General features: G+C 42.8%; 2 protein-coding genes across 2 annotated transcripts; both read right to left on the reverse strand.

Annotated features, from left to right (window-relative positions):
• Positions 1–1,342: 1,342 nt before the first annotated feature.
• Positions 1,343–18,717, reverse strand: LOC139311940 (zinc finger protein 850-like). Its single transcript, XM_070936462.1, has 3 exons — positions 18,652–18,717; positions 13,789–15,874; positions 1,343–3,944 (listed from the first exon to the last, which is right to left on the reverse strand). The coding sequence occupies exons 2-3, from the start codon at positions 15,234–15,236 to the stop codon at positions 2,528–2,530; spliced, it is 2,865 nt and encodes a 954-aa protein (XP_070792563.1). The 5' UTR covers positions 15,237–15,874; positions 18,652–18,717; the 3' UTR covers positions 1,343–2,527.
• A 3,551-nt stretch (positions 18,718–22,268) lies between these two features.
• On the reverse strand, positions 22,269–24,824 carry LOC139309304 (zinc finger protein 850-like). Its single transcript, XM_070933355.1, has one exon. It carries the CDS (start codon positions 24,554–24,556, stop codon positions 22,352–22,354), a length of 2,205 nt encoding a protein of 734 aa, XP_070789456.1. The 5' UTR covers positions 24,557–24,824; the 3' UTR covers positions 22,269–22,351.
• Positions 24,825–26,812: the final 1,988 nt, after the last annotated feature.

Below are 26,812 nucleotides of genomic sequence, written 5' to 3' on the forward strand. Positions count from 1 at the left end.
AACCAACCATGTATCATTGGGAAGCTGTCAAAAGAATTCTAAGATATTTGAAAAGTACATTAGATTTTTGTTTAGTATTAGAACCTAATAATGACAAAGAACCAAAAATTACCTGTTATGCGGATGCAGATTGGGCTGGTGATACATCATGCAGAAAGAGTACTTCTGGTTATATTTTTCTATTGAATGATTGTCCAGTTTACTGGTACACTGGTAAACAAGAACTGGTAGCCACTTCAACCACAGAAGCGGAATATGTTTGTTTATCCAAAGCTGCAAATAACCTTGTATGGTTCAATGACTTGATCTCAGATGTTTGGAAAAAACCTACATTACCTTTTGTTGTGCATGAAGATAATAAAGCAGCCATTGAAATATCCAGATCCGATGCCATTGGACAAAGGTCCAGGCAAATTGATATAAAATTTAAGCACGTGAGACAATTATCTCAAGATGGGTTCATCAAAGCAATACATTGTGATACTTCTGAACAATTAGCTGACATATTAACGAAGCCTTTACCTTCTAAACAGCACAAATATTTAACTTCTAAATTGTATGTATTATATTGTCCTGAATCTGAATGTAATTGGTGTTGTATAGCGAACCGGCATTTAGAGGGGGATTTGTCAGATGTAAATGCCTTATTCTCTATTGTGTAAATAATGTATATATGGGACATCAGGGGTTAACTTATTCTTTGGATTTTAATGTATTCATAATTTACCACTCCCATTCCTGGCTCCACCCCTTGTATATATAAGGAGCCACCCTCACCATTTTCTTTGCTTCTATCTTGAATATTCAGCGAATATAGAATGCCTATTATTATTAAAGAGAAATATATTTAAATCTCTAATTCTTATTATCTTTATTGAGTCTGATCCTGAAAATATTGCAACATAAACAATTGTAGAGTGTTAGAAACCCAATGTATGTGTGGAGAACACCCCACTGAAGAAGAATTGAGAAAAGGGCTTTCTGTTACAATTTTATTAGTTTTATTATTATTCACTGCACATCTGGCAGTTTGAGGCCATTTCGAGTGCCTTGCCTTGCCCTAACATTCATAGCAACATTGAGGCCACCCGATTTTTTCCTTGCCAAAAGATATTGATACTTTTTACATTACACAATGCATTATTACAAATGAAAGATTTTCCACTGTTCAACTTGTTCCTCATATCGCCACCAACAAAGGGGATACAATAGAAATGTCAGAGTGCTGCTATCACCCAGCAGCCATCAAAGGGAAAAAAGCAGGCACCTCCAAGAAAATGAGATCACAGCAGGAGTTGCTAATAAAACTTTTAGATCCTGTCATCAAAGCCACGATCCCTTTTCTCCTCAACTCAATATTCCTCCTAGAGGCAGCCATCATTTTCAGTGCACCCACAATCCCATAATGCAGTTTGCACAGTGTTAAGGAAGCGAAACAGAGCAGTTTCTCCCTCTCCCACACAACAATGACTCAGAAGCAGCTGCCATTTTGGCCCTGAGGGAGGTGTGACAAAATGGCAGCTGCTTCCACAAGTCCATCACATGGCCCAGGGTTGAATCCCGGGCACACTGAAAATAACGGCTGCTTCCAGGACATAGCCATCCAGCCCTGGGATACGTGTCCTGGCCTTCCTCACCAACTTGATGGTCAGAGATCTTCATAGGGTATGGAAGAAGCTGTGAGGCCTGGTGGTGGGAGTCAGGCCTAAGGACTGCAGGGACAGAGCAAGAGAGGAAAAAAGCCTTTGGGGACCCTGTGGGTGGGGAAAAGGCCTGTGGGGACTGTGTGGGGAAGGAAACACCTGTGGGGACGGAAACACCTGTGGGGACCCTATGGGAAAGGAAACACCTGTGCGGGTCCTGGGGAGGGAAATGCCTACAGGAACCCTGTGGGAGAGGGCAAAGCTTGGAAAGATCCTGTGGAGAGGGAAATGCTTGATAAAAAAAACCCAGATAGTACATCTTTTTCAAATTAATATTTTCCATTTTTTCTCTCCAATTACAGTCTACTTCAGAGATATATTTCAGTAAAATGAATCAGGCCAGAACTTAAATAGTCAACTTCTCACCTACACTTCCAATGACAGAAAAAAAATGAAATTTAAGCCTTCTCTAAACTCATCAACTTTTGCCTAATGTGGATGTCCTTGACTTTTTCTCCTGTGTGTAAACCTACATTACTTATAGGTCATTTGTATGGTTAAATTGGTGACTTTTCGCACAATTCAGATATTCAAAGGGTTTTTTTCCCACACTGTGGACACTCGTATGGCTTCACTTCTGTATAAGTCCTCTAGTGTATCAATAGCAGGTTCTGACAGGTTCTGGAGAACCAGAAGCAGAAATTTTGAGTAGTTCGGAGAACCAGCAAATCCCAACTCTGGCTGGTCCCAGAATGGAAATTTTGAAATATCCTTGCAGTATCCTTCCCCTTTGACGCCCACCAAGCCATGCCCACCAAGCCACACCCACAGAACCGGTAGTAAAAAAAATTGAATTTCACCACCTTTTTCCACAATCTAGACATTCATATCGTTTCCCTTGTGTGAGTCCTCTGGTGTTTCCCGAGTTTGGAATTCTCACTGAATTTTTTCCCACAAACAGGACATTCAAACGGTTTCTCTCCTGTGTGAGTCCTTTGGTGTATCACCAGGCTGGAATTCCGACTGAAACTTTTCCCACAATCAGGACATTCAAAAGGTTTCTCCCCTGTGTGAGTCCTGTGGTGTTCCACCAGGCTGGAATTCTGACTGAAACGTTTCCCACAAACAGGACATTCAAAGGGTTTCTCTCCTGTGTGAGTCCTGTGGTGTTTCACCAGGCTGGAGTTCCGACTGAAACTTTTCCCACAATCAGGACATTCAAAGTGTTTCTCCCCTGTGTGAGTCCTGTGGTGTTCCACCAGGCTGGAGTTCTGACTGAAACATTTCCCACAAACAGGACATTCAAAGGGTTTCTCTCCTGTGTGAGTCCTGTGGTGTTCCACCAGGCTAGAATTCTGATTGAAACGTTTCCCACAATCAGGACATTCAAAGGGTTTCTCCCCTGTGTGAATCCTGTGGTGTTCCACCATGCTGGAATTCTGACTGAAACGTTTCTCCCCTGTATGAGTCCTGTGGTGTTCCACTAGCTCAGAATTCCAAATGAAACGCTTGCCACAATCAGAACATTCAAAGGGTTTCTCTCCTGTGTGAGTCCTCTGGTGTTTCACCAGGCTGGAATTCTGACGGAATCGTTTCCCACAAATAGGACATTCAAAGGGTTTTTCTCCTGTGTGAGTCCTCTGGTGTTGAACCAAATTGGAATTCCAACTGAAACGTTTGCCACAATCAGAACATTCAAAGGGTTTCTCTCCTGTGTGAGTCCTCTGATGAATCACCAGGCTTGAATTCTGACTGAAACCTTTCCCACAATCAGGACATTCAAAGGGTTTCTCCCCTGTGTGAGTCCTCTGGTGTTTCACCAGGCTGGAATTCTGACTGAAACGTTTCCCACAATCTGGACATTCACAGCGTTTCTCTCCTGTGTGAATCCTCTGGTGCTCCAACAGGTGGGAATTTGCAATGAAACTTTTCCCACAAACAGGACATTCAAAGGGTTTCTCTCCTGTGTGAGTCCTCTGGTGTATCACCAGGCTGGAATTCCGAGTGAAACGTTTCCCACAATCAGGACATTCAAAGGGTTTCTCTCCTGTGTGAGTCCTCTGGTGTTTAACCAAATGGGAATTCGAACTGAAACATTTGCCACAATCAGAACATTCAAAGGGTTTCTCTCCTGTATGAGTCCTCTGGTGTTGAACCAAATTCGAATTCAAACTGAAATGTTTGCCACAATCAGAACATTCAAAGGGTTTCTCTCCTGTGTGTGTCCTCTGGTGTTCCAACAGGTGGGAATTCTGATTGAAACATTTCCCACAAACAAGACATTCAAAGGGTTTCTCTCCTGTGTGAGTCCTCAGGTGTCTCACGAGGTGGGAATTTCCAATGAAACGTTTCCCACAATCTGGACAGTTATACGGCTTCTCCCTGCTGTGAGTCCTCAGATGTATCACCAAGTTGCCAGTTTCACTAAAGCATTTACTACATTGGGAGCACTTATAGGTCATCTCTCCTGTGTGGGTCCTTCCATGAACCAAAACTGACCTGAGCTTTTGCCACAATCAGATCATTTGTATCTGCTCGTCTCCAGAGTGGATTGTCTCCTGCATAATCACTTGTGATTTGAAGACTATTTTTCTCACAATAAGCACATCTTTGGAGCTTTTCCACCACTGGGGTTCTTGAGGTTGAAAATATGTGTGATCCCTTATTTAGGGGTGCTTCGATTTAAGCCCTTTTCTTTCTTCCAGGCCAAGGCGTGCATTACTATCTGCCCTATGTAACTATCCAATTGACCTTTTTCTCTGCAGTAACTTCCAGATATTTCCCTCTTTTTCTGAAATGAAAAATGACCTTTTTGTGTAACGTATATTTGAGTTTCGCATAGTCTACTTTTTCCAGCTCGAAATCACTTCTTGATTTTCTTTCCTTTGTTTCACCTACTGGAGAAAGAGAAGAACTGTATGGTTTTTCTGAAGAAAATGGAGAATATTTTTATTTCTGCGTCAGTCTGCTTTGCAGTGTTGCTTGTTATTCTCAATTGTCCAATGTGGTCTTATCGGCATCCTCTTTGTCTGTAAGATTCAAATGAAAATGTAGCTTTTATTGTTTGTAAAAGGGTTGCAGAAGATGTGAAAAAGAAGTATATGTTACAATGAAAAAGCAAACATGCCACAATGCTAGAATAATATCTTACATGAATTATGACTCATTTGACTACCAGGATCCAAGTTCCATTATCCATTCAATCATGAAATTCACTTGTTGACTTGGGTCAGTAACAAATTCGTAGCCCTGCAAAGGGTCATCATCAAATACAGTTATGTGAAAAAGAAAGTACATCCTCTTTGTTTGTTGTTTTTTTTTTTGTTTTTTGTTTTTTACAGAATTTATATTCTGTAAAACTCAGGGTGGTGAACACAGGTTAAAAACATACAATAATGACAACCCACTAAAACCAGATTAAAATAATAAATAACAAAAACCCAAGGATCAGAATCAGCTCATTCGTTGGAATAACCAAGTCTTCAGGCCTCGACGGAACGAGCAGAGATCCGGGGCTGTCCGGAGCTCGGTGGGTAGTTCGTTCCAGAGTGTAGGGGCGCCCATGGAGAAAGCTACTCCTGGGTGTCGCCAGACGGCATTGCCTGGTCGACGGTATCCTGAAGAGAGCAACCCTATGGGAGCGGACAGGACGGTGGGAAGCAGGCAGGAGATGGTCGTGAAAATACCCTGGACCTAAGCCATGTAGGGCTTTATAGGTCAATACCAGCACCTTGAAGCGGATGCGGAGAACCAGCGGTAGCCAGTGCAGCTCGCGCAGGAGAGGTGTTACACGGGAGTAACGAGGGACTCCCGTAACAATCCGCGCGGCCACATTCTGGACCAGGTGGAACCTCCAGGTGTACTCAAGGGCAGCCCCATGTAGAGGGAGTTGCAGTAATCCAAGCGGGAGGTAACCAGGGCATGAGTGACCGTGCAAAGGGCATCACGGTCTAGAAAAGGGCGCAACTGGCACACCTGTGCAAAAGCCCCCCTGTCACGGCTGTCAAATGGTCTTCTAGGGACAGCTGGGAATCCAGGAGGACACCCAAGTTGCGGGCCCTTTCAACAGAGGGCAAGTACTTCCCCCCACCATCAAAAGTGACGGGACCTCTAGAACACGGGATGCCGGCATCCACAGCCACTCAGTCTTGGAAGGGTTGAGTCTGAGTCTGTTCCTGCCCATCCAGGCCCGCACCGCCTCCAGGCATCGGGACATCACGAAAAGGGCATTTCCGGGGTGGCCCAGGGTGGAGATATATAATTAAGTATCATCAGCATATTGATGATACCTCACCCCGAAACCACGAATGATCTCACCCAGCGGCTTCATATAGATGTTAAAGAGTAGGGGGGGAGAGAACCGACCCCTGAGGCACCCCACAAGTTAGGAGCCTCGGGGTGGACCTCTGTTCCCCCGTCCATACAAACTGCGAGCGACCTGAGAGGTAGGAGGAGAACCACTGTAAAACAGTGCCTCCTACCCCCAACCCCCCCCAAATCGCTGCAGTAGGATACCATGGTCGATGGTATCAAAGGCCACTGAGAGCTCAAGTATGACCAGGATGGAAGAACAACCTCCATCCCAGGCCTGCCAGAGATCATTCACCAGGGCGACCAATGCCGTTTCCGTGCTGTGCCCACACCGGAAACCCGATTGGTACGGGTCTAGATACTCCGTTTCCTCCAGGAACTGTGGGAGCTGTTGTGCCACCACGGTCTCAACAATCTTCGCAATAAAGAGAAGGTTGGAGATGGGCCAATAGTTGTTAAGTGAGTCTGGATCCAGGGCAGGCTTCTTGAGGAGGGGTCGAACCACCGCCTCCTTAAGCGAGGTAGGGAATACCCCCTCCCTCAAAGAAGAGTTGATAATTGCTTGGATCCAGTCTCCGGTCACCTCCCGGGCAGCCCAAACAAGCTATGATTTTACACATCACGACATAGTAGAAATCATCTGGTCCTTAGCAGTTCTTAAAAATGGGTAAATATAACCTCAGATGAACAACATATATTACACCCATGTCATCAGTTTTTTAAACAAAAACAAAGCTGCTAAGTAGAAGCCCAGTGCTGCTAATCAAATGTTCTTGATCAATTAACATCAGCACGTGTGACTGCATCTGTAAAAGCTGAACTTGTAGGACTTTCCTGGTCTCTGGCACTCTACAGGACATTCAGAAAGTATTTAGACCCACTTCATTTTGTTAATTTTGTTATGCTGCAGCCTGATTCTACAGTTATTGAAATTCATTTTTTTCTCATTAATCGACACTCAGTACCCCATAATGACTAAGTGAAAATAGAAGTTTATAAAAGTCTATAAATTTATTAAAAGGAAAAATCTGAAACATCACTTTGGCATAACTATTCAGACCCTTCACTCAGTATTTTGTTGAAACATCTTTGGCAGCAATTACAGCCTCAAGTCTTTTTGGATATGAATGTTCCAACACTGGAAGTTTTTAAGAACATATTGGACAACCATTTGTCTGAAATGGTATAGGTTTCCTAACTGAGCAGAGGGTTGGCTGGACTAGAAGATTTCCAAGGTCCCATTCAACTCTGTTAGTCTGTTATCTGGGAAGAGTTATAAGACTGTTTCCCAACAATTTAAACTCCATCATTCTACATTCCACATTCACAAGTGGAAAACATTGAAGGCAATTGTCAATCTTCCCAGGAGTGGAAGTCCCAGCAAATCAACCCAAGTTCAGATAGTGCAATGCTCTGAGAAATTCCAAAAAATCCAAGCATTACATCTCAGGCTCTACAGGCCTCTTTTACCATGTTAAATGTTAAAGTTCATGACAGTACAATTAGAAAAAGACTGAACGAGTATGGTTTGTTTGGAAGGATTGACAGGAGAAAGCCTCTTCTCTGTAAAATGGATATGGCAGAAGCACTTAGATTTGCAAAGTTGCATCTGAACAAAATACAAGACTTCTGGAACACTGTCCCTTGGACAGATGAGACCGAAGTGGAGATATTGGCCATAAAGCACAGTGCCATTTTGATGAAAACCAAACATATCAACACAAACATCTCATACCAATCATCAAACACAGTGACGAAGGGGTGACTATTTGGGTTTGTTTTGCAACCACAGGACCTGGCCACTTTGCAGTCACTGAGTTGTCTATGAATTCCTCTCTATCCTAAAGCATTCAGAATCAGAATAGACCTGGAAAGGACCTTAGAGGTCTTCTTGTCCAGCCCTCTGCTCAAGCAGCAGATCCTATACCATTTCAGACAAGTGACTGTCCAGTGTCTTCTTCAACATTTCTAGTGATGAAGCACCTACAATGTCTGAAGAAAAGCTGTCCTACAGGTTAATTGTTCTTACAGTTAAGAAGATTCTCCTTAATTCCAGGTTGCTTCTCTCCTTGATTAGTTTCCATCAGGTCTTGCCCTGCCTTCAGATGGTTTGGAAAATAAGTTGACCCCCCTCAAATACTGGAGTACTGCTATCATGTCCCCTCTAGTCCTTTTCTTTAAAGCAGCCAAAACCAAATCCTACAATTGTTCTTCATGTTTTAGTCTCCAGGCCTTTAATCAACTTAGTTGCTCTTCTTTGTACTTTTTCTAAATCTCAACATCTTTTTTGTAATTTGATGACCAAAAAAGTACCCCAAGTATGTTCACACTAAGGCTTTATAAAGTGTTAATACTTCATATGATTTTGATTCAAAAGTCCATCTATCCAATAGCCGTTTCTCACAAACGGCTTCTCTGTTTTGGCTTTCTTTTTGTAAAATACATGATGACATGATGTAATATGTTAATGTGTTGCTGTTCATGTGAGGTTACATTTACCTACTTTTAAGATTTCTAAGGACCACATGATTTTTACTGATATGCAAAACCATAGAACTCAAAACAGGGTATACTTTCTCATCCACATGGCTGCATATTTGGACGAAATGGGAATAGATTATACGCTTGGAGATATATGTATACATGTACAGAGAAATACAAATACAAATGTATATATATGGAGAAAATCCATGTGTTTCAAGTCTGAAAAGGGTCCCAAAATGGTTCAAGTCAAACCTTCTGAGGTAATTGATAGATGTGGGGCTTTAACTGATGAAATGATACCTCAGCAGGGTTTGAAGTACCAGTTTTGCTCATGGAAGTCCTCAGCTCCAAATAAGGGCAGAAAATACTGTCCCATCTCCTCTTGAAATCCTTCAGTGATGAAGAACTCACAACTTTTGGAGGCAAGCTGTTAATTTTAACTTGAAGGAGACTTTTTAAAATCTTCCCACCAGCAGAAAATTGCGGCCACCAGTGTTAAAGCATGCAGCACCAGAGGATTCAAACTTCGGGGAGGGAAGGAACATGTAGCACAGCTGACATGCCTCAGCCTAGTTGCTTCTCTGCTTCCACATCTGGGAAGAAAGCAAACAGCCCTCCTTGCTCCCAGCTTCTCCTACGATCTGCCCTCCACTCACCTGCCAGATGTGTTTCGACCCTGGGAAGAGCAGAAAAACCACTCTGCACTCCACCTTCCTCCCATGAGTGAGCCGGAAGAAGTTCCTCTCCTCCCATCCTTTCTACCAATGCTGTACTCGATGGTTTTAACTCCTTTAAGCTCAACCACGTATGCCTATTGAGGGCTTTCTAGTCACTGATATGTGAGTGCCATCTCCCGATAGGGGGCAGAAGAACACGCTTGTTCTGTCTCTAATGTGTTTGTAGGAGGTTTTCATTGATTAAATGCTATCAAGTCGTTTTCTAATCCTAGCAACCCACCTTTGCAACTGAGCCATGTGAAATGTGACACTAAATAGCTTGTGAAAGTGAGGAATGTGCTGAGTCCTAAATGTTTATGAAGCTCTTACAGAATTACATAAGAAGAGATGGAAGAGACCAACTCTCCAAGCAGGAGATCCTATAGTACCGATCCAGAGAAACGGCTGTCCAAACTCCTCTTTAAAAACCCCATTGATGGAGCACCCACAACTTATAGAGGCAAAGAGTTTCCACTGATTCTCACTGAAAGGAAATTTCTCCTTGATTCTAGGTTGGAGCCCTTTCTGATGTCTCCCTCTGTTCCTTCTTGTCCTGCTCTCAGGAGCTTTGAATAATAGGCTCCCCCCCCCACTTTCTTTGTCAGCCCACCTCAATTGTGGTTATATGTCAAGGATTACCTGTAGTATCTTTTTATCTTCATTCTTGCAGAGCCTAAAGAATTGTTCTGAGCAACCTTCCCAATGTCCTACCAATCAAGGAGGTAGATTTCCACCTTGATTTTTTCCGAGGCAGGCACCTTTGGCAAAACCTATGTTTCTGTGATGCTGCTGGGATTTTGCAATGTAGTAAGCTCTGTTTTGCTGTTCTAATGGTGGTGGGTTAATCCTATCATGTCCTAAAAGGTCATGTCACCTAGATACACCCACATTACACCAATTCTCCGCGAGCTGCACTGGCTCCCTAGTGGTCTCCAGGCACAATTCAAGGTGTTGGATATTACTTTTAAAGCCCTACATGGCTCAGGGCCAGATTATCTTCGATATCATAGCTCCCAGCGACCGGTAAGATCCCACAGAGTTGGTCTCCTCCAGGTCCCATCAGCTAAATAATGCCGGCTGGCGGGCCCGTGGGGGAGGGCCTTCTCTGTGGCTGCTCCAGCTCTGTAGAACCAGTTATCTCCTGAGATCCGGATTATTCCCACCCTATTGGCCTTCCGGAAAGCAGTGAAGTCCTGGCTCTTCTGGCAGGCCTGGGGCCGTTGATCTCGCGGTTGCAATCTTGCGAGATCCGGCCATGAACGGTGTGCATGGGCTTTTAATGTTTTTAAAATGTTTTTATAATGTTTTTTAATAATTTTTCTATGTTCATTGTTTCCATTATTTTTGCTGTAAGCCGCCCAGAGTACCTTGGGAGTTGGGCGGCATAGAAATGCGACAAATTAAATTAAATTAGATTTAATGTCCTGGCCTTAGATGTCCCAAAGGTCCTTTTTCAGAAGGCAACTGGGCTTTCTTTTTTGTTTTCTTTTGAAGATGTTTCCCTTCTCATCCAAGAAGCTTCTTCAGCTCTGACAGGATAGTGGGGAATGGAATCCTGTCAGAGTTGAAGAAGCTTCTTGGATGAAAAGTGAAACATCTTCAAAAAAACAAACAAGAAAGGCCAGTTGTCCCCCGAAAAAGACTTTTGGGACAACCATGACCTGGGTGACTGAGAATCTCTACAAACACCTGTTCTTAGAATTTGGGTGGTGGTGAATGTAAATGTTAATGCCATCGCTGGAGATGAAGGTCTGTTACTTGTGAATTGGCTGGCCCAATCTTTCTTAATGGACACAAAATATCTGCTGGGGTCTATTAAGAAAGACTGCTTTCTTTGTTTAAAAGCATGTTTCTCCATTTCTCCTTTAGGGAAATATAATATTCTGCCTCTTAATATTCCCCAAAATATTCCATTCTTTCAGGTGTAGGGTCTTTCCCACAATCCCAAAACTTTGACTGATTTCCTGTAGTGCCCAAGGATTTAGGACATGGCAGCACCATCAGGCCAGACACTCCAAGGGAGCCAGCTTCATTCCTGCTGGCCAGGGCTGCATCCAAGAGCACCCACAGCACCAATTCATTCCTGAAGGAGGAAATTTTATATCTGAAAAAATGCCATGTGCTTCTGTAAATCTGCCTGCATGGAAGTCTCCATTAGGTCAGAGAGAGAGAGAACAATATGCAGCAGGGCCTAGAAAATGCAGTCTAAAAAAGAGGGGTTGATTGTCTGTATATGGTAGAAGAAATGTTTCAAAAGAAATATTTGTAAAAAAAACAAAAAGGAAAATTTGAATATTCCACCCAAGCACAAGGCTGACTGAACACCAAGTTCATGTTTTTAGAGCTGTATCCTACACTGCCATTTTAATGCAGATTTAATAAAGGATGAATGGTGATAGTGGCTATTTCATCTATTGGCTCCATTTCCATCCATGAGAACCTCAACTTTCATAATGTCTGTTGGATCCAGTTCAGAACTGGAAGAATAATCAGGGAAGTCAGACAGACCCTCTGTAATTGTATGATTTTCAAAAGCTACAAACTCACTGGCACAACCAATGGCTGCTTTAATGGTTGTAAAGTTACAAAGGAAACCTTAGTTGTCCAGTTTGAAATGTCCTAATTTTGACCTCTCAGACTGGCAATGCTGGAGAAGACCATCCCTGAATCTGAGAATGCCAATCAAAACAGATCCAATTTAGCCATTCTAATTTTTTAACTCTGCATAAAGAAATGTTATTCTTTCATAGAATTTAGGACTGAGGTAAATAGCAATGCAACAAATTAAGAGGCAGAAGCCTAATTACAGCTCACATCAGAGGCAGAGTGGCTGGATTGAGGTACTAGTGAAACTGAAAATTTAAATTTATAATGAGAAGGGAAATGAAGCTGAAGAAGACAGATTGGTTATAGAAGTGCAGAATGCAAAGGAGACAGATTACAGATAGATAAACAATTGTAGAGTGTTAGAAACCCAATGTATGTGTGGAGAATTCCCCACTGAAGAAGAATTGAGAAAAGGGCTTTCTGTTACAATTTTATTAGTTTTATTATTATTCACTGGACATCTGGCAGTTTGAGGCCATTCCGAGTGCCTTGCCTTGCCCTAACATTCATAGCAACATTGAGGCCACCCGATTTTTTCCTTGCCAAAAGATATTGATACTTCTTACATTACACAATGCATTATTACAAACGAAAGATTTTCCACTGTTCAACTTGTTCCTCATATCGCCACCAACAAAGGGCATACAATAGAAATGTCAGAGTGCTGCTATCACCCAGCAGCCATCAAAGGGAAACAAGCAGGCACCTCCAAGAAAATGAGATCACAGCAGGAGTTGCTAATAAAACTTTTAGATCCTGTCATCAAAGCCACGATCCCTTTTCTCCTCGACTCAATATTCCTCCTAGAGGCAGCCATCATTTTCAGTGCACCCACAATCCCATAATGCAGTTTGCACAGTGTTAAGGAAGCGAAACAGAGCAGTTTCTCCCTCTCCCACACAACAATGACTCAGAAGCAGCCGCCATTTTGGCCCTGAGGGAGGTGTGACAAAATGGCAGCTGCTTCCACAAGTCCATCACATGGCCCAGGGTTGAATCCCGGGCACACTGAAAATAACGGCTGCATCCAGGACATAGCCATCCGGCCCTGGGATGCGTGTCCTGGCCTTCCTCACCAACTTGATGGTCAGAGATCTTCAAAGGAGAGGAGGAAGCTGTGAGGCCTGGTGGTGGGAGTCAGGCCTAAGGACTGCTGGGACAGAGCAGGAGAGGGAAAAAGCCTTTAGGGACCCTGTGGGTGGGGAAAAGGCCTGTGGGGACTCTGGAGAAGGAAACACCTGTGGGCACCCTATGTGAAAGGAAACACCTGTGGGGGTCCTGGGGAGGGAAATGCCTACAGGGACCCTGCGGGAGAGGGCAAAGCTTGGAAGGATTCTGTGGAGAGGAAAATGCTTGATAAAAAAAACCCAGATAGTACACCTTTTTCAAATTAATATTTTCCATTTTTTCTCTCCAATTACAGTCTACTTCAGAAATATATTTCAGTAAAATGAATCAGGCCGGAACTTAAATAGTCAATTTCTCACCTACACTTCCACTGACAGATCAGAAATGAAATTTAAGCCTTCTCTAAACTCATCAACTTTTGCCTAATGTGGATTTCCTTGACTTTTTCTCCTGTGTGTAAACCTACATTACTTATAGGTCATCTGTATGGTTAAATTGGTGACTTTTTGCACAATCCAGACTCCTATGTGAGTTCTCTAGTGTATCACCAGGTTGGAATTCAGACTGAAACTTTTCCCACACTCTGGACACTTGTATGGCTTCACTTCTGTATAAGTCCTCTAGTGTATCAATAGTAGGTTCTGACAGGTTCTGGAGAACCGGAAGCAGAAATTTTGAGTAGTTCGGAGAACCAGCAGATCCCAACTCTGGATAGTCCCAGAATGGAGATTTTGCAATATCCTTGCAGTATCCTTCCCCTGTGACGCCCACCAAGCCATGCCCACCAAGCTACACCCACAGAACCAGTAGTAAAAAAAAATTGAATTTCACCACTGATCAGTAGATCAGAATTCCGACTGAACCTTTTTCACAATCTAGACATTCATATCGTTTCTCATCTGTGAGTCCTCTGGTGTTTCACCAATTTGGAATTCTCACTGAATTTTTTCCCACAAAAAGGACATTCAAAGGGTTTCTCTCCTGTGTGAGTCCTCTGGTGTATCACCAGGCTGGAATTCCGACTGAAACGTTTCCCACAATCAGGACATTCAAAGAGTTTCTCCCCTGTGTGAGTCCTCTGGTGTCTCACCTGGCTAGAATTCCGACTGAAACATTTCCCACAAACAGGACATTCAAAGGGTTTCTCTCCTGAGTGAGTCCTCTGGTGGTTAACCAAACCGGAATTGAAACTGAAATTTTTCCCACAAATAGGACATTCAAAGAGTTTCTCTCCTGTGTGAGTCCTGTGGTGTTCCACCAGGCTGGAATTATGACTGAAACGTTTCCCACAAATAGGACATTCCAAGGGTTTCTCTCCTGTGTGAGTCCTGTGGTGTTGCACCAGGCTGGAATTATGACTGAAACGTTTCCCACAATCAGGACATTCAAAGGGTTTCTCCCCTGTGTGAGTCCTGTGGTGGTCCACCAGGCTGGAATTCTGACTGAAACATTTCCCACAATCAGGACATTCAAAGGGTTTCTCCCCTGTGTGAATCCTCTGGTGTCTCACCAGGCTAGAATTCCGATTGAAACGTTTCCCACAAACAGGACATTCAAAGGGTTTCTCTCCTGAGTGAGTCCTCTGGTGGTTAACCAAACCGGAATTCAAACTGAAATTTTTCCCACAAATAGGACATTCAAAGAGTTTCTCCCCTGTGTGAGTCCTCTGGTGTATAACCAGGCTTGAATTCTGACTGAAACATTTCCCACAATCAGGACATTCAAAGGGTTTCTCCCCTGTGTGAGTCCTCTGGTGTTTCACCAGGCTGGAATTCTGACTGAAACGTTTCCCACAATCTGGACATTCAAAGCGTTTCTCTCCTGTGTGACTCCTCTGGTGCTCCAACAGGTGGGAATTTGCAATGAAACTTTTCCCACAAAAAGGACATTCAAAGGGTTTCTCTCCTGTGTGAGTCCTCTGGTGTATCACCAGGCTGGAATTCCGAGTGAAACGTTTCCCACAATCAGGACATTCGAAGGGTTTCTCTCCTGTGTGAGTCCTCTGGTGTTTAACCAAATGGGAATTCGAACTGAAACATTTGCCACAATCAGAACATTCAAAGGGTTTCTCTCCTGTATGAGTCCTCTGGTGTTGAACCAAATTGGAATTCCAACTGAAACGTTTGCCACAATCGGAACATTCAAAGGGTTTCTCTCCTGTGTGAGTCCTGTGGTGTTCCACCAGGGTGGAATTCTGACTGAAACGTTTCCCACAATCAGGACATTCAAAGGGTTTCTCCCCTGTGTGAGTCCTCAGGTGTCTCACAAGGTGGGAATGTCCACTGAAACGTTTCCCACAATCTAGACAGTTATACAGCTTCTCCCTGCTGTGAGTCCTTGGATGCATCACCAAGTTGCCAGTTTCACTAAAGCATTTACTACATTGGGAACACTTGTAGAGCCTCTCTCCTGTGTGGGTCCTTCCATGAACCAAAACTGACCTGTTGTGATCTGAGCTTTTGCCACATTCAGATCATTTGTATCTGCTCGTCTGCAGAGTGAATTCTCTCCTGCATAATCACTTGTGATTTGAAGACTGCTTTTCTCACAATAAGCACATCTATGGAGCTTTCCCACCACTGGTATTCTTGAGAAGGTCGAAAATATGTGTGATCCCTTATTTAGGGGTGCTTCGATTTAAGCCCTTTTTCTTTCTTCCAGGGCAAGGCGTGCATTACTATCTGCCCTATGTAACTATCCAATTGACCTTTTTCTCCCCACTAACTTCCAGATATTTCCCCCTTTTTCTGAAATGAAAAATGACCTTTTTGTGTAACATATATTTGAGTTTCACATACTCTACTTTTTCCAGCTCTAAATCACTTCTTGATTTTCTTTCCTTTGTTTCACCTACTGGGGAAGGAGAAGAACTGTGTGGTTTTTCTGAAGAAAATGGAGAATATTTTTATTTCTGCCTCAATCTGCTTTGCAGTGTTGCTTGTTATTCTCAATTGTCCAATGTGGTCTTATCGGCATCCTCTTTGTCTGTAAGATTCAAATGAAAATGTAGCTTTTATTGTTTGTAAAAGGGTTGCAGAAGATGTGAAAAAGAAGTATACGTTACAATGAAAAAGCAAACATGCCACAATGCTAGAATAATATCTTACATGAATTATGACTCATTTGACTACCAGGATACAAGTTTCATTATCCATTCAATCATAAAATTCACTTGTTGACTTGGGTCAGTCACAAATTCTTAGCCCTGCAAAGGGTTATCATCAAATACAGTTATGTGAAAAAGAAAGTACACCCTCTTTGAGTTCTATGATTTTACACATCATGACATAGTAGAAATCATTTACTGGTCCTTAGCAGTTCTTAAAAATGGGTAAATATAACCTCAGATGAACAACATATATTACAGCCAGTTCGCTCCCACAGAGAGGGTCCCCTCAGGGTGCCATCGGCCAAATTATGTCGGCTGGCGACACCCAGGGGGAGGGCCTTCTCTGTGGGAGCCCCTGCCCTTTGGAATGAACTGCCCCCAGAAATTCGTAAAATCTCTGATCTCCGTGTATTTCGCTGTGCCCTCAAAACCATGTTGTTCCGCCAAGCTGGGCTATCAATGTAAAGATTTTAATTGGTTTTAAATGGGATTTTAAGTTTTGGGTTTTATAAATTGGGCCTATTATTTAATAATTTTAATTATTTTTAAATTTTGTCTGTCTTTGTGTTTTTAATTAGGCTGTACACCGCCCTGAGTCCTTCGGGAGAAGGGCGGTATAGAAATAAATAAATAATAATAAATAAATAAATAAATAAATAAACAAACAAACAAACAAACAAACAAACAAACAAACAAACAAACAAACTGAGCAGAGGGTTGGCTGGACTAGAAGATTTCCAAGGTCCCATTCAACTCTGTTATTCTGTTATCTGGGAAGAGTTATAAGACTGTTTCCCAACAATTTAAACTCCATCATTCTACATTCCACATTCACAAGTGGAAAACATTGAAGACAATTGTCAATCTTCCCAGGAGTGGAAGTCCCAGCAAATCAACCCAAGTTCAGATGGTGCAATGCTCAGAGAAATTACAAAAAATCCAAGCATTACATCTCAGGTTCTACAGGCCTCATTTAGCATGTTAAATGTTAAAGTTCATGACAGTACAATTAGAAAAAGACTGAACGAGTATGGTTTGTTTGGAAGGATTGACAGGAGAAAGCCTCTTCTCTGTAAAATGGATATGGCAGAAGCACTTAGATTTGCAAAGTTGCATCTGAACAAATTACAAGACTTCTGGAACACTGTCCCTTGGACAGATGAGACCCAAGTGGAGATATTGGCCATAAAGCCAATATGGAAAATGGTGAAATACATATCAGAATGGAGAAGATGGATTGACTATATGCAAAAAAGTACCCGAACAAGAAGATTCATATAGCTTATGAATGAAATATTGTTAAGTAGTTTATGTTTATAGTTTTTGAGCTATAAGGAGTTAAAGACCTAGGGAGAATATGAATGCAATAATTTGTTAGCATATTTTAGCTTTATGTTTGTGAATGCTATACCCTATGCCTGTTCTGGGAAGTCTAGGGAGGGGGGGTTGGGGGGAAGGGGGGAGGAGGAAAGGGTGTGGGGGGGAAATGTTTGTATTTCTTATAAAACTTTTCAATTAAAAAAAAAAGAAAATGGTGAAATCTACAATTTGTTAGTACCGGTTCAGTGGGCGTGGCTTGGGGGAGGGTAATGTGACTAGGTGGGCGTGGCCATTTTTTTTTTAACTTTTAAAACCATTTTTTACATGTAAAACCATGTAAAAAAATGGTTTCAAAAGGCTCTGACGATCCCAGCTGAGTTGCCTGATTGGGCTGGGCTCAGCTGGGCTCAGCAGAGCTTGGATCGTCAGAGCCATTTAAAAGAAAAAAAAGGCTCTGATGATCAGGCAGCTCAGCTTGGCATGGGGGGGGGCGGGGGCAGGGATTTTTGCTACCAGGTCTCTAAACTGCCCGCCGCTATCACTACCTACTCGCACCGAGCCAGTCCGAACTGGGAGCATTTCACCCCTGGTTGACCCTCCTCAAATACTGGAGTACTGCTATCAAGTAGTTCTCCCTTATTGAGCACAATTGGGACTAGCATCATTGTCACTGCTTATACAGTGCCTTAGTAACTTTGAAGGCGAACAAGTGATAAGTGAGGACTACTTAGTCAACTGAACATCCCAAAAGGTCCTTGATAGCTTTTTTTTTATTACACAGTGCTAGGTTAAGCACAGTTGAACCTGGTTAATACATAGATGGGCACAAATAGGAAATATTGTGCTTGTTGGCTAGACATGGAAATAATAATAATAATAATAAAAATAAAAATCTCAGAAGAGAGCAGTTGAAGATCAGTCCGATATTGTTGCCAAGAAAACAGCAGGTCCATAACAGAATAACAGAGTTGGGAGGGACCTTGGAGGTCGTCTAGTCCAATCCCTGCTCAGGCAGGAGACTTTATATTGTTCCTGATTAATTGCTGTCCCGTCTCCTCTTGAAATCCTTCAGTGATGAAGAACTCACAACTTTTGGAGGCAAGCTGTTAATTTTAACTTGAAGGAGACTTTTTAAAATCTTCCCCCCAGCAGAAAATTGCGGCCACCAGTGTTAAAGCATGCAGCACCAGAGGACTCAAACTTCGGGGAGGGAAGGAACATGTAGCAGCAGCTGATATGCTTCAGCCTAGTTGCTTCTCTGCTTCCACATCTGGGAAGAAAGCAAACAGCCCTACTTGCTCCCAGCTTCTCCTACGATCTGCCCTCCACTCACCTGCTAGATGTGTTTCGACCCTGGGAAGAGCAGAAAAACCACTCTGCACTCCACCTTCCTCCTATGAGTGAGCCGGAAGAAGTTCCTCTCCTCCCATCCTTTCTACCAATGCTGTACTCGATGGTTTTAACTCCTTTAAGCTCAACCATGTATGCCTATTAAGGGCTCTCTAGTCACTGATATGTGAGTGCCATCTCCCTATAGGGGGCAGAAGAACACGCTTGTTCTGTCTCTAATGTGTTTGTAGGAGGTTTTCACTGATTAAATGCTATCAAGTCGTTTTCTATTCCTAGCAACCCACCTTTGCAACTGAGCCATGTGAAATGTGACACTAAATACCTTGTGAAGGTTAGGAATGTGCTGAGCCCTAAATGTTTATGAAGCTCTTACAGAATTACATAAGAAGAATTGGAAGAGACCAACTCTCCAAGCAGGAGATCCTATAGTACCGGTCCAGACAAATGGCTGTCCAAACTCCTCTTTAAAAACCCAATTGATGGAGCACCCACAACTTCTAGAGCAGTGGTTCTCAACCTGTGGGTCGGGACCCCTTTGTGGGTCGAATGACCCTTTCACAGGGGTTGCCTAAGACCATCGGAAAACACATATTTTCAATGGTTTTAGGAATAATTTTATGGTTGGGGGTCACCACAACATGAGGAACTGTATTAAAGGGTCGCGGCATTAGGAAGGTTGAGAACCACTGTTCTAGAGGCAAAGAGTTTCCACTGATTCTCACTGAAAGGAAATTTCTCCTTGATTCTAGATTGGATCCCTTTCTGATATGTCTCCCTCTGCTCCTTCTTGTCCTGCTCTCAGGCACATTGGACAATAGATCCACCGCCTTTTTTCTGTGTCAGACCCTCAGATATTTAAAGACTGCTATGATGTCATCTCTAATCCTTCTCTATGTTAGACTAGACATATCCAGTTCCTGCAATAGTTCATCTGAGTAGGAATAAAGATATTACAAGGAGCGTATGCCTTGTTAGAGAAGCAGGAAAAGAAAATGTAATAGATATATATTTATTATATATAAATTATTATTATTATTATATATTATAAATTATAATTTATTGTCCACCAGAAAATAATTTAGCTGACCTCATGACAAAACCATTAAGTATACAAAAACAAAGATCTTGTGAAACAATTTGGTTTAAACCAAATTGAAACAGTAAAATTGTACAATGAGCAAGAATAGAGCAGTTGTTGAGTGCTGGCTCCTGTATGAGGCAATCTATGCTATGATTGGTTCTTGTAGGTGTAAAGGGGGGGGTGTTTCCCATTTTCCCCACTTTTTTCTTCTGTGTGCTCTGTATGCTATTTGGATTTACCTCAGGATGTTCCTGACCATCTTGTTTGCTGTAAATATAAATGTTAAATACATTTATTTATATAAAACTACAAATTTGCCTTAACGTCTCTGAGTTTATTTGGCAACCTGCTGCACAATTCCCTAACAGAGGACTATCACTATTACACCCAGAGGAAAAAGCCATGTGCACTGGATGTCATTTGCTAGAAACATCACGGGGAGGAAATAATCATTGCCATATCCAGCTGGTGGATTACCCAAAATTATGTGAAGGATCGTAGTGAGAAAAAAACATTTCTGCTCTGGGAGATCCCCTTCCTCTGGGACTGATGGAGGAATTTGGGATTATGAGTGCACACAAATGAATGGCTCTTTCCCAAATGAATTCCTTTGTGAGCCTGAGCTTTTCCCAAGAAGCTCCCACGGGCAGCACTGCCACTTCTTAAACGCCTCCTCACTATGGTTTGGAACAGAGGTAGTATTCAGCAGGTTCTGACCAGTTCTGGAGAACCGGTTGCAGAAATTTTGAGTAGTTTGGAGAACCGGTAAATACCACCTCTTACTGACCCTGCCCCCATCTATTCTCTGCCTCCCGAGTCCCAGCTAATTGGGAGGAAATGGGGATTTTGCGGTAACTTTCCCCTGCCATGCCCACCAAGCCACACTCACCACTGGTTGGGAAACTGCAGGATGGTTGGGAGGAGGCTGAAGCGGATGTGGAGACTACAGATTAACAGACTCGATGCGTGATGAATTGGACTTTCTTAAGAAGATTGGGAAATGGACCTACTATATCTAACTGAAAAACAATTTGGAAAATGGATCGACCAAGAGGTTTTATGATTTGGGGGAATAAGACACAATTGTTGTCTTATTGTTCTGAACTAAAATCTTAAGAAAAAGTTTTATTAATAAGAATCAAAAAAAGATATTTCATCTCTCACAGATCAGAGACAATGATTGTGGTGATTTGTGGTAAATAAGATGTTCTAAACTTTATACAAGTTAAATACAATAGTAGATTATTAACAAAGTGCTTTGATGTTTAAATAGAAGTAGAAGTTTATAAATTTGGGGCCTGCTTCGGAAAGAGAGCAAATAATATTGCTCCAATATATTTATGAATATTCTAGTGGGGGGGGGGATAATATAGGTAAATCTGTTTTTGTCTTTTTTAATGCACATTTTTCTTTTAAATATTTTTTTAAAATATATATATATATATATATATATATATATATATATATATATATATATATATATATATATATATATATATATATATTTAATTTGATTTATATGCCGCCCTTCTCCGGAGACTCAGGGCGGCTTACAATGCGCTAAGCAATAGCCTTCATACTTTTGTATATTTTTATTTATTTTATTTTGTCTATCATGTGCCACTGGGATACATGGCCTACCCTTTTGGAGATCTGTAGGAGGCAGCCACCCATAATTTCTTAACATGGTTTACAAAATGTTAAGGCAGCAAAATAGAATAGTTTGTCCCACTCCCACACAACAGTGACACAGAAGCAGCCACCATTTTGACACAGAGGCAGGCATGGCAAAATGGCAGTTGGTTCCACTAGTCCACCACATGGCCTAGGGATGAATCTTAGGCAAAGACCCAACAGTTGGGGTTGGGGAGTCTAGGCCTCCAAGAGATTCCCCCAGCCCTGAGATAGTTACTGTTCTGCTTAACAACATGCACATTTATCTAATGGCTTCATTAGGGAGTAGGGGGTGGAAGTAGTTAAGCAAGGTATTCTCGCTTAACAACCATTGCAACATGCAACTGTAATTGGCAGACCCCATTAGCAACAGCAATAGCACTTAGACTTATATACCACTTTACAGTGCTTTACAGAGTCAGCATCTTGCCCCTAACAATTTGGGTTTTCATTTTATCCACCTCGGAAGGATGGAAGGTTGAGTCAACCTTGATGGAAGGATGGAAGGCTAAGCTTCGAACTGCCAAATTGCAGGCAGCTTGAAGTACTGCATGCTAACCATTGCATCACCATGGCTCATTACAGTTATATCCCGAGGATTACTTCTACAGTGGCTGGGATATTATGGGGCTCAAAATCTGGAGGACACCAAAGTAGAAACAGAACTCCATATGTTGGAATTCCATGATCAATATACAAAAAACATCACCTAAAAACCTTTTTGAGGAATTCCACAACTTCTGCAAAGGAACTATTCAGAAACTTCTGCTGATAAACGGAAACAGGTAGTTAGACTTTATTGAACTAAGATTTTTTTCTATTCACCTACAAGTCTACTGCTGAGATGTATTTGACTAAAAAGCATTAGGCCAGAATTCAAATAGTACATTCCTGACCTACATTTCTAATGAGAGTTCAGAAGTGAAATTCAAGCCTTCTCTAAACTCATCAACTTTTGATTCAAGTGGATTTCCTTGTGGGCAATAAGAGATGATTTATGCCTGAAGCATTGTTCACAGAGAGGACATTTGAAAGATTTCTCTCCTGTGTGAGTCCTCTGGTGTTTCACCAGGCTAGAATTCACACTAAAACGTTTCCCACAATCAGGACATTCAAAGGGTTTCTCTCCTGTGTGTGTCCTCTGGTGTTTCACCAGGTTGGAATTCTGACTAAAACCTTTCCCACAAACAGGACATTCAAATGGTTTCTCTCCTGAGTGAGTCCTCTGGTGCATCACCAGGCTAGAATTCACACTAAAACGTTTCCTGCAATCAGGACATTCAAAGGGTTTCTCTCCTGTGTGTGTCCTCTGGTGTTTCACCAGGTTGAAATTCTGACTAAAACTTTTCCCACATTCAAGACATTCAAAGGGTTTCTCTCCTGTGTGTGTCCTCTGGTGTATCACCAAGCTGCAGTACTGACTAAAACTTTTTCCACAAATAGGACATTCAAAAGGTTTCTCTCCTGTGTGAGTCCTCTGATGTATTACCAGGCTAGAATTGAGACTGAAATATTTCCCACAATCAACACACTGAAAAGGTTTTTCTCCTGTATGAGTTCTCTGGTGTTTCACCAGGCAGGAATTCTGACTGAAACTTTTCGCACAATCAGGACACTCAAAAGGTTTCTCTCCTGTGTGAATCCTTTGATGTTTCACCAGGCTGGAATTCTGATTGAAACTTTTCCCACAATCAAGACATCCAAAGGATTTGTCTTCTTTGTGAGTCGTCTGGTGTATCACCAGGCTGGAATTGTGACTGAAATTTTTCCCACAATCAGGACATTGATACAATTTCTCTCCTTTGTGAGTCCTTTGGTGTTTCACCAGGCTGGAATTGTGACTGAAGCTTTTCTCACAATCAGGACACTGATACGGTCTCTCTCCTGTGTGAGTCCTCTGGTGGTTCACCAGGCTGTAGTATCGACTGAAACTTTTCCCACAAATAGGACATTCAAAAGGTTTTTCTCCTGTGTGAGACCTCTGGTGTATGACCAGGCTGGAACTGTGACTGAAACGTTTCCCACAATCAGGACACTCATAGTGTTTCTCTCCTGTGTGAATCCTCTGGTGGTTCACCAGATTGGAGTTCTGAGCGAAACTTTTGCCACAATCTGGGCACTCATATGGTTTCTCTCCTGTATGAGTTCTCTGGTGATTCACTAGGTGGGATTTGTGACTGAAACTTTTCCCACAATCTTGGCACTCATGCAGTTTCTCTCCTGTATGAGTTCTCTGGTGGTTCACCAGGTGGGAATTCTGACTGAAACTTTTCCCACAATCCAGACACTCATATGGTTTCTCTCCTGTGTGAGTCCTCTGGTGATTCACTAGGTGGGATTTGTAACTGAAACTTTTCCCACAATCTGGGCACTGATGCAGTTTTTCTACTGTGTGAGTTCTCTGGTGTATTACCAGGTCATAATTCTGACTATAACTTTTCCCACAATCAGGACATTCAAAGGGTTTCTCTCCTGTGTGAGTGCTCTGATGTTTCATGAGGCTGGAATTGTGACTGAAACTTTTCCCACAATCAGGACATTCAAAGGGCTTCTCTCCTGTGTGTGACCTTAGGTGTCTTGTTAGATGGAATTTTCTAATGAAACTTTTCCCACAATCATGACATTCAAATGATTTCTCTCCTATGTGAGTCCTCAGATGATTCACTAGGTGGGATTTTTGACTGAAACTTTTACCACAATCTGGACACTCATACGGTTTCTCTCCTGAGTGAATCCTTTGGTGATTCACTAGATGGGATTTTTGAATGAAACTTTTCCCACAATCTGGGCACTCATACAGTTTTTCTCCTGTGTGCGTCCTTTGGTGTATCACCAGGTCATAATTTCGACTGAAACATTTCCAACAATCGGGACATTCAAAGGGTTTATCTCCTGTGTGTGTCCTCTGGTGTCTTGTGAGGTGAAATTTTCTAATGAAACCTTTGTCACAATCTGGACATACATATGATTTCTTTGCTGTGTGAGTCCTCTGGTGGTTCACCAAGTTGGAATTCTGACTGAAACTTTTTCCACAATTTAGACACTTATATGATTTCTGCCCGATATAAATCCTCTGGTGTTTCACCAAGTTGACTTGCATGCTAAAGCTCCATTCCTGTATGAGTCCTTCCATCAAGCACGAGGGAGCTGTTTTGATCCAAGTTTTTGCCACATTCAGAGTGTTTGTATGGCTTTTCTCCAATGTGAATCATTTCCTGCATAATCAGCCATGACTTGAAGTCTGTACTTTTCCCACAAAATGCATATCGGTGGAGCTTTTCCACCATGCGGGATACCTTGTTTAGTGGTGCTTTTATTGCAGCTACTGTTCCCTTCCTCATAGGGCGAAATCTGCATTACTGTCTGCCCTATGTGGCTGTTCAATTGACCTTTTCCTCCCTACTGACTTCCAGACATTGCCGTTTTTCTGAATGAAAAAATAATCTCCCTTGACTTTTCATGAAATGTATCCTTGAGTTCCGCATACTCCACATTTTCCAGCTTGAAATCTCCCCTTAATTTTCTTTCCTTTGTCTCTCATCTACTGGGGAAGGAGAAGAATTGTGTGGTTTCTGGAGGAAATGGAAAATATTTTGATGTCTGGCTTGATTTGTTTTCCTTTTCAAAGTTGCTTGTTATTCTGTTTTCCAGACTGCTCTTATTCTTTGCCTGTAAGATTCAAGTAAAAGTGTTAGTTTAATTATTTATAAAATGATTGCATAAGATGTCAAAAAAGGAAAAAAAATATACATTACAGGTAAAAAGCAAACATGCCACAATGCTAGAATAGCCTCTTATATTAGTTATGATTCATTTGACACACTGTAGATTACCGAGATCCAAGTTCACGTAGCCATTCAATCATGAAATTCTCTTTTTAACTTGAATCAATCACAAAGTCTTAGTATGGCAATTATCTGTAATTAAGATGAATAGAACATAGAATAAGAGAGCTGGAAGGGACCTTGAAGGTCTTCTGGTCCAACCCCCTGCTCAAGCAGGAAACCCTATATCCGTGATGGCAAACCTATGGGACACGTGTCGGAACTGGCATGCAGAGCCATCGCCCGTTGCTCTTCCAGGTTCCAGTGCACTGGCCAGCTGGGTTTCATGCACATAGGCAGGCCAGAAACCGGAAGAGCAGCCACCCATTGCGCATGCGCACTCCAGGAGGATGATCTTCCTGTTTCCAGAGTGCACATGCACACTGGCCAATTGGTCTGGTTCCTGGCGCGCATGCGTGCGCTAAAACCAGCAACAGGTGTGCATGCCAAAAGACGCGGAGAGGCAATCCTGGTGGTTGCTCCTAAACCAGGGCTTCCCTCCCTCCCTACCCAGGCTTCTTGCATGGCCCCAGGTGGTCTGGACCAGGAGCCAGTGTGGGCAGGGTGGTGGGCTGCCTGCGCAGATGACCCTGTGGCTGGTCTCCACCCCGCTGGGAGCCACCCTTTCCCGGCTTGCCATGTGCCTACCAGGGAAGCTCTGAACACGCGGCTTACCTGGGCTCCTTACCTCTATGAGCCACCATTCCCTGGCTGATGGCCACACTCTTGGTCCCGCCGGGGAAGCTTTAAACGCGCGGCTTGCCTGGACTCCTTCCCACTGGGAACTGCAGGTCGAGCAGGTGGGGACGGGGACTGGCTGTGCCCACCACCTAAGTGGAAAGCCCAAAGAGGAGCATCACGGACGTGCGTGCTGCCCTTGGCGCTTCCCCGACACCTACCTGCCGCCCCCGCGCCTTGCCTGCTTCCCCAGCTGCGGAGAACAGAAGGCAGGAGAGAATGAACACATTTAGCAGGAAATTTGTGAGTTGCCTGATCATCAGCCGAGCTCACAGTGGGGAGATTTGTTCCCGGTTTCCGCCTCCTGTTCTCCACAAGCACAGCTCTTTAGTCAGATTTCTCCCCCCTACAAGCGCGGCCCTTTTAAACAGGGAAAGAAGATGGGTGAGAGAATGAACACTTTTAGCAGGAAGCTTTGGAGTTGCCCGATAATCAGCCAAGCGAATTCCAGCTCTAGAGCCACCCCAAACTCCACAGCCCACGAGCGGGGCGGCAGAAGTGAAAAGCCCCACTCTTTTCAGTTCCCCATCGGGCTGGCTCCGCCAAAGGCCACCTCCCGGTCTCGCAGTCATTTCTCTCCTGAAGTTTCAAGGGCCACCATATGATTTCCATGAACTTGAGCTGAGCAGATCTGCGGGGGCCGAACATGGGGAAAGCGGTGGCTCCTGTTTTTCCTGGCCAAGCGCTCAAATAATAATAATAATAATAATAATAATAATAATAATAATAATAATAATAATAATAATAATAATAATAATAATTTTATTTCTATACTGCCCTTCTCCCGAAGGACTCAGGGTGGTGTACAGCCAATTTAAAACACAAGA

The sequence above is a fragment of the Pituophis catenifer genome, unplaced genomic scaffold (assembly GCF_029215685.1).
Source record: "Pituophis catenifer annectens isolate HBS135680 unplaced genomic scaffold, rPitCat1.0.hap2 SCAF_2, whole genome shotgun sequence".
Taxonomy (NCBI): domain Eukaryota; kingdom Metazoa; phylum Chordata; class Lepidosauria; order Squamata; family Colubridae; genus Pituophis; species Pituophis catenifer.

Coding starts and splice junctions, on each gene's coding strand:
- LOC139311940 (XM_070936462.1), bottom strand. CDS start 15,236: ATGCATCCAAGGACTCACAGCAGGGAGAAGCTGTATAACTGTCTAGAT. Junction 3,945..13,788: donor AAACACCAGAGGACTCACAG/ATGAGAAACGAT, acceptor GAGGACTCACAC/AGGAGAGAAACCCTTTGAAT.
- LOC139309304 (XM_070933355.1), bottom strand. CDS start 24,556: ATGGAAGGACTCATACAGGAATGGAGCTTTAGCATGCAAGTCAACTTG.